The sequence below is a fragment of the Gobio gobio genome (assembly GCF_949357685.1).
Source record: "Gobio gobio genome assembly, chromosome: 25".
NCBI lineage: Eukaryota > Metazoa > Chordata > Actinopteri > Cypriniformes > Gobionidae > Gobio > Gobio gobio.
Genome location: NC_137121.1, coordinates 21,107,445 through 21,115,472, shown reverse-complemented (window position 1 = coordinate 21,115,472; position 8,028 = coordinate 21,107,445). Strand labels below are relative to the sequence as shown.

Here is an 8,028-nt window from a genome sequence, read left to right as displayed (position 1 = left end):
CACGTGTCAAAGGGATAGTTCACCCAAAAATGAAAATTCAGTCATTACTCACCCTCAAGTAGTTCCAAACATGTATGAATTTCTTTATCCTGCTGAGCACAAAAGAAGATATTTTGAAGAATATGGGTAACCAAACAGTTTCTGGGCTCCATTGACTTCCATAGTATGGAGAAAAGAAAAAAAAATACTTTTGAAGTTAATAGGGCCCATCAACCGTTTGGTTACTGACATTTTCCAAAATATATTATTTTGTGTTCATCAGAAGAAATAAAATGAAAGGGATAGTTCACCCCAAAAAAATGAAAATTCTGTCATCATACTCGCCCTTATGTTGTTCAAAACCTTTTCTATTGAACTAAAATGTAGATCTTTTGAAGAATGTTGGTAACCAGACAGCAATTGACTTCCATTATAGGGACAGTACCGTCAACTGTCTGGTTTCCAACATTCTTCAAAGTATCTTCTTCGGTGTTCAATAGAAGAAGAAAAATCATACAGGTTTGGACTTGAGGGTCAGTAAATGATGACAGAATTTTCATTTTTGGGTGAACTATCCCTTAAAGCATGTTTGAGCTTACGTTTTTCCTCCACACGAGTTCTCAAGTTGTGAAAATAAAGGAAAAAAGGCTTCTTTTAAGTGCTATTTTTACTGTGGTAAAAGTTGCTGAGCTTCAAATCACAAACATAGTTATTTATCAATGCAAGTTTTTATTTTTGGCAGTTGTTGAAAGCTAATTTTAGTTCCAGCTAACAAGACTTTTATATTGTACATACAGTAGTAAGATGTCAGTACGCTACAAATCACCAACCTAATAACAAGTAAAGAGTAATAATGCGGCTGACGTTGTGACAGATTGTTCCAGTTGTTTGTGCGACACTGCACCAGTACTGACATTCCATTCCATTGAGTTCCTAGCAGGGTTTGGAAGAGGCACTACAGGCTAGCGAAATGTTTCTGTCCTGAGGTGACCCACATGATGCTATTTTCAGTCTAAACGTATTTAGCACTTACCCATGGAGCTCATTCTACTTGGCAGTACAGTTTCTTGCTCATTGGCAGCATCTGCTATCTGTCCCAATAACTGAGGACCTTGTGGTCATCTGTGTCACTGCAGTAGAAAAAAATACTGCCAAGTTTGCCCAAATTTTATACATCAAATTAGTACAAATTATTGCACTAGCCAATCAGCGGAAAATACTTTTGCAAACTAAGCTTATGCTTATGATGCAATGCAATCTAATCCTCGAGGAGTCTTGAATATGTCCACAGTAATTCTCTCCTTAGAATAATGAATCTATTTCATTAGAACGTCACGTAACATTAGGAAATGGTCTCTAAGCAGATCATAAGATTTGTGTCTATGAGGTGTCAATCATTTCAAACAATATTACATGGCCACTTTAATCTGTCTTAAGTAAAGAACGTCGCTCTTAGAGAGCTCAGTTTCCCATGACTATTGAATGAAAGTGTCATTTTAAGATAGAATGTTGTTTCAGTCTTAAAGAAAATGTTGTATCTCTAAATGAAAGTGAAATGCATTCACATGATAAATACTGACAATAAAGATTTTATGGGATAGTTTACCATAAAGACACATTTATTTACCCTCATGTTGTTTCAAACCCTTGTGACTAGGGTTGGGTATATTTTAGCCATTCCGATTCTTATCGATTCTTAGTTTCGATTCCAATAAGGTAAAAAAACAACAACTTGGATATCATTCACATTTATTCTGTTTTTGCAAAACATTGCTGAATACCATAAACAAAAATCAACAGGCTAAAGAACCCTTACACAAGTAACTTTTGTCTATGGTTTTAACAAAAATACCACAGCAAAAACTAGCCTAACTAATATAAATATTAAACCTTATTAAACACAAGTAAACACTTACTAATTAAATAAGAAAAGATAAATAAATTAGCAATTGCACTCAACTGAACAAAGATGTAATAAATAAATAAAAAGATTTTAGGAAGGTCTAGTATTCAGGTACAGAAACTGTAATCAAATATAAAATAACACTGCAGTTTATAAATAAAATATACATTACAAATATAGTTACTCAGTCAAGATCAGTGAGTGAATTTTCTCTTTGTCTTTTGTTGTTTGATTAACATTAATGACACAGACGGCAGCTGGTTTATTAGGCTGCTGTCACTTTAAGACTTTTTTTCTATTACACAGGCGTTTTCTTTCTCAACTGTTTACGTTCACTTAAAGGTGCGCTATGTAAAAAATATCCAAAAACCACTAGGCCAGTGTTATATATTTTGTTCAGTTGAGTACTTACAATATCCCAAATGTTTCCAACAATTTGTAAATCGTGAGAAAATTGCTATTTTAACCAAGGAACCGGGACGTGTGAGGGAGTCGCCTGTCGATTGCGTCATATCTGCATTACCCATCGGTTTCCGGTTTTATTTTGCAGAAAGGCTTTAACGTTACTCTTACTGCAGTGTGCAACAAGTGTCATAGCAGCCGCAGAGTGAACGCACAGAGTAACGTCATAACATAATTTTCAACACACTCAGATGTATCTGATATGATAAACAGAGCTGTGTTACCTCATACTCATGACCGGTAAAGCGGAAGTGGCGCCGGCAACTGTGGCATAATAAAAGTCCGCTGGCGACTATGCCACAATAACAGTCCCGCTGCTCGCGAGGTGTGTGTTCCGCTCTTCTTATTAAAGGGGTGGTAAAACACATTCTTTTGAAGGCTTGACTGTGTTTGTGGGGTGCACTGTAACATGTGTTCATGCTTCGTTTTAAAAAAAATTGCCTTATTTTTCATATATTTGACCTTTATTCTACACTGCTCTGTCCCTCCTTGTAAAACGGTCTGATGCTTTCCGGGTTGTATGAAGCCAGTCCCTCAAAAATACGCAGTGGGCTCAGATTGGTTAGCTGGCCCAGTGTGTTGTGATTCGCTAACCGCCTAGTGCACGTTTGTCGGAAACGTCACGCCCCTTACCGGAGGCTGTGCTTTGGTCAGAAACAACGGCGTCAATAAAACCATATGAGCCCGAATCAGACCCAAAACATTTGAGTGAAGATGATCGAGCAGAACCTGTTCCGTCCTCAAGAGTAAAGACTGCGGATCTAAAATGATCGCTACTGAATGGCACTTTAACTTTTGTATTTTTAGAACGATTATAGCCAAATATCTGTCGCAAGAACTAACCCAAAACGAACACTAAGCACTGGCTTTAACTAGTAAGTTAGCCAAATCACACACAGAACCATGTTTAGCAAGCCTGTAGATAAACAATACATAAAAGCTCTAATCAAAGAATCATTTACACTAATGTCAGGTTCGCTGTTGAGATTTTAACGTTAGTGTTTGTAACGTTAGGTGTTCGTAACGTTAGGTGTTCGTCGGATAACGTTAAGTATGAATGAGCATTTAACAGACTGGTTTGCAGAACAGCGTTGTCATCTGTTTACTTCCTTGCTACAACCTATTACAGGAAAACACATCGATGAAAAATAAATCAGACTTACAGGTTGTGGCCCGTAAACAGCCTCTGTTTGTAAATCCAGCTTTCAGGACAAGCCGTTGTGCATATCCTGTATTGAACTCGCGAAGTTTGTGGAAGTTTGTGTTGTCCTCCGTGAAATGTGCAGCGCGCTCGTCGTGCATCCACGCACCGGCAGTGTTTTTTTCACGCAGCTGACGTTGTGCAAATCTGGCATTGAAATCGCGAAGACGGTGGATGTTTTCCTCTGTTAGATGTGCTGCAGGGAGCCCCGCGCGCGCCTGATTCCCCGCTGACTCAAACACACGTGCATATAACATGCTGTATGTTAAACGCTCTGCAACGCACCCCCGTCCCAAGGAAGGCTGAACAGAGCAAGTACCCCAGACCTGCAATACGGAAGAAAATAACAGCGTTTCCTTGGCATCGCGGCAACAACACTCCAGCCTTACTATACCACAACAGCGCCGCGATACAAAATGGCCTCACCCCCCCTTATTTAATATTCTCGGAGGAGGGGTTTATGTAAATATTGAGCCTGGTGATGTCACCAACCCGGGAGGAATGTGTGTAGTCGCCTACTGGCCGTTTGCTGTAGTTCTTAGAAACTGATTTCTTTAAAAGCAAATATCTCCCTTTGCTTTAAACTTTGAACGTTGTAACTTTGCAGATGTTGTTTATGCTCAAGCAGCAACATTACACGTTAGCTAAAGTTAGAATAGTGAAATCGTGGTTTACCACCCCTTTAACAATCGCTCCAGTGGCCTTGCTCAGCTCCACAACACTCGGTCCTGCTCTGCTTCATACTACAGTAACGTTAATAATCGCATCCATGAACATGAGTCCTATCCCGATTTTTTTCCACCGGTTGTGATGTGAAGACCACATGTCCCAAGATTCTACGTTCAAACGTGGTGTCATCAAACTACGCCTTTGTTTTGAATAGGTGACCTCTAGTGGACGGAAACGTTACATAGTGCAGCTTTAAGACAAATCTGACTGTTTATGAGGATATTTTGACATAACTTTGTGTGTATTTGTCTATTCAAGTGCAAGAAGACACGAAAGAGGTGTGTTGTGCGTGCGCTTTGGATGTGTGCACGGCACAGAAAACAGCGTGCAAGTCTTCTTGAGCTTGAATGGTTTAAAAACAAATTCAAATGCACACAAAGTAATCGAAATTTTAATTTTATAATTTTTTTCTGATTTCAGAATTGGAATTGAATTTAGATTCCCAACCTTTATGACTCTTTATTCTGTAAAACACAAAAGTAAATCATTTACTGAATATCAGGTTGGGTGAATTCAAAAGAATGGAAGTACATTGTGACTCATTTGAACACTTTACAAGGCTCCCAAGAGTGTCAGTAGAAGTTTCCACACAGCAGCAGCAGCTTAATTTTTAAGAGAAATTTACCATGAGTCACGATTTTCCAAGAGAACCACCACAAGTCATTGTATTAAATTCATTTAACCAGATATTTATTCAGTTATCTTCTGCTGTGTTCTGCTGAAGAAGAAATGTCAGACAAGTCTATCAAACTATCGCTTTAACTTGCTTCAATGACAGTACAATTTTACCTGCCTCAATGCAAAACAACATAGCTAAATGTTATGGGCAAGTTGACACTTTCCTGGAATGGAACATGGAAAGTAAATTGAAATTAATTACAGTTCTGGAAAAGTTAAAAGCCAAAAGCTTAAGGTCACCATTTTCATTGTGTGAACATGAACAACAACATTGTTCTAAAGCAATGTGACTTTTTTAACTTGCTGTGAAGTCCATATAGAGATGAATTGTTTCGTTTTTAAAAATCCTGTATCTATATCTTGAAATTCAAATATGAATTCGAAAATTAATGTTTGGTGTGAATAGGCTCAAAACAACAAAAAATTATTAGCCACCCATTTATAAGGTTCAGTTCATTTAAGACACTGTCACGTCTTTCCTCTCCTTTGGAATCCTGAGTAGAAATGTGAACACAGATCCATTCCTAGGAAAACCCTTCATCTGTTTGCACGTTTTCCACATGTTCCCTACAATGGTGTACTCCAGAGTCATGGTGCGGTTCAGCGTGAACACAGAGTCTCCTCTCACTACAGCTGTAAACAGGGAACCTTTGCTGTTGCCATAATGCCCAGGCATCGATGTCCACTGGCCTGTGGTGATGTTGTAGCAGTCTATCAAACAACGCAGGAAGTCATCTTGGGGGCCGTTGCGTATGACGTAGAGGTTGTCCCTGTGGGCCACCATGCAGTGTCCATAGCTGTGGTGCTTGAGAAGTGTACTTACCAGAACCCACACGTCCTGGTTTGGGATGTATTCGTAGATTTCATTAGTCTCCATCGGCTTCCACAGACACACAAAAATTCGGCTCATGGATTTGGTGCATGCAACACCCGCGACCGGTCGAGGTAAAGATGCTGCGAAGATCCAATCCTTTGTGGTGATGTTATACATCTCAACAGAAGACGTCATGGTTCTCCCAGACTCTCCCCCGATGGCGTAAAGGCAACCTTCTATCCCAATTAGGGTGAAGTTGTACCGTGGCTGTCTGGGACCTGGCAGCAAACTCCAGGTGTTGGTGACAACATCATAGCAAAAGCTAGCATCAACGGCCCTCTTGTCAACGCCATGCACACCTCCAACAATGTAGAGTCGGTTGTCCAAAACAGTCAAACCAGCCAGAGAGGTGCTGGCCTCCATAGGCAAGGCAGTGAGGACCTTCCAGTCCTCATCATCCTCACTGAGGTAGCATACTGTCCTTGTGGCAGCATGAGGAAGCTCATCCACAGTGCAAGTGGAGTGTGAACCTACAGCCACAAACTCACTAGGAACCAGAGACTCTACATATTCAGTCAGCTCCTGAGGAAGGCTCTTCAAATTCTCTTGCAGGTCCCGGTACATATTGCGGATGAACTGTGCCGACCTCTCATGGAGTCCCCATAAGCCGTAGGTGGCCGAAGCTTGGTACATGAGCAGACAGTTGTCAGAGTTGAGCAGATCTTGAAGATGCCTGGCAAGAGGTTCGGCCTGGAAGAAAGCAGCACATTCAATGGCTTCCGAAATCTCGTCACCATTCAGAATGGGTCTCTCACCTCTGGCCACGGCCAACATGATGATGAACCCTTGAGCTTTGAGATTCCTCAGGTGAATCTCTTCTTGATGGCACTCTACCATCCCCGATCTGTAAAGTGCCCTGAAGTATTCGCATTCTCTTAACAGTAGAGACTTGTTTGTTTCAAAGACACAATCTCCAACTCGTACCTTGACAATATCCATGTCTAGTAGCCTACTTAAATGAACTAGTCTTGTTCTTTTAGGCTACAAATACTCACTGTTTTTGAAAACCCATTGCAAGACATTTAGCCTTTGCTTGCATGTTGAGCAATTGTCTATCTACCAAAACGCTACCTTAGCCTGGCATTTGCACTGAAGTGTCCCTCGCGTGTCAGCTAACAAAACTGTCCCCCCTCCAGCTGGCACATGGTGAGTTGGGATTCAGTTTTGTTACTAAGATAGCCCTTCCTATAGATAGCAGCAGTGCCTCATGACAGGCATTAAACAGAAATAAGCAATGACTTACAACATACTCATAAAACTTTTTAAGGTCAATGATATGAATTACACCGCATATATTGGTTGTTTCTTCTTGTTGGCAGTGTCATTGTATACAACAATTCAATTAACTCAAGCTGCTAGACTCTTTGAGTTTTTTAAATTTTTATTAAGGTATATTTAGAAGTGCTTGTTTAGGCACAGTTTGTGCTACAGACGTCTCAAATTGTGTGGCTTGCAATTGGATTTCTACACTGTAAAAAAAAATCCATATATTTCAAATTAAAAACTTAAGTTCGGTTGCTGCCTTAAATTAATCAAATCAAGTTTTCATAAATGATTTTGATGAGTTAAAGTGAAAAAGATTTTGCCTTGATTTATCAATCATAAAAAAATTTTAATAGTGTAAAGACATCAGACAGACGATAAACTAAGTAAATCCCTTGAAGAAGGGACCTGTGCCATATCAAGGGAATAGCATAACCCATGTGTCCATCCACACATTTTAATCCAGATTTTGGGATAGTGCATAAAAATCCAACATAAAATTCAGAAATGTATGTACAAAACCACTTTTTTCATTAAAAAAAGAGAAACATAAAAATAAAAGGTTTTATTCGGTAAGCAGACACAGAATATGATGTAAACTAAACGTTTTTAACTAGTTCTGTCAAATCGATTAATTGCGATTAATCACATTCAACATATATAATATATGTGTGTATATGCAGTATGTGTGTGTTTGTGTGTGTGTGTGTGTATATATACAGTATACACTCACCTAAAGGATTATTAGGAACACCATACTAATACTGTGTTTGACCCCCTTTCACCTTCAGAACTGCCTTAATTCTACATGGCATTGATTCAACAAGGTGCTGAAAGCATTCTTTAGAAATGTTGGCCCATATTGATAGGAGAGCATCTTGCAGTTGATGGAGATTTGTGGGATGCACATCCAGGGCACGAAGCTCCCGTTCAACCACA

The 8,028-nt window shown here is 39.6% G+C and overlaps 1 protein-coding gene across 2 annotated transcripts; it reads right to left on the bottom strand.

Annotated features, from left to right (window-relative positions):
- Nucleotides 1–1,719: 1,719 nt before the first annotated feature.
- On the bottom strand, nt 1,720–6,919 carry kbtbd13b (kelch repeat and BTB domain containing 13b). 2 transcript variants are annotated; one of them, XM_079809037.1, is made up of 2 exons: nt 6,611–6,826; nt 1,720–6,516 (listed from the first exon to the last, which is right to left on the bottom strand). In XM_079809037.1, exons 1-2 carry the CDS (start codon nt 6,695–6,697, stop codon nt 5,410–5,412), a joined length of 1,194 nt encoding a protein of 397 aa, XP_079665163.1. In that variant the 5' UTR covers nt 6,698–6,826; the 3' UTR covers nt 1,720–5,409. The 2 variants fall into 2 exon arrangements, with proteins under 2 accessions (XP_079665163.1, XP_079665162.1); XM_079809036.1 differs by having other exon boundaries at nt 1,720–6,919.
- Between the last annotated feature and the right edge of the window lie 1,109 nt (nt 6,920–8,028).

Bases quoted from the DNA above. Each gene is read 5' to 3' on its own strand.
- kbtbd13b (XM_079809036.1), bottom strand. From the start codon at position 6,765: ATGGATATTGTCAAGGTACGAGTTGGAGATTGTGTCTTTGAAACAAAC.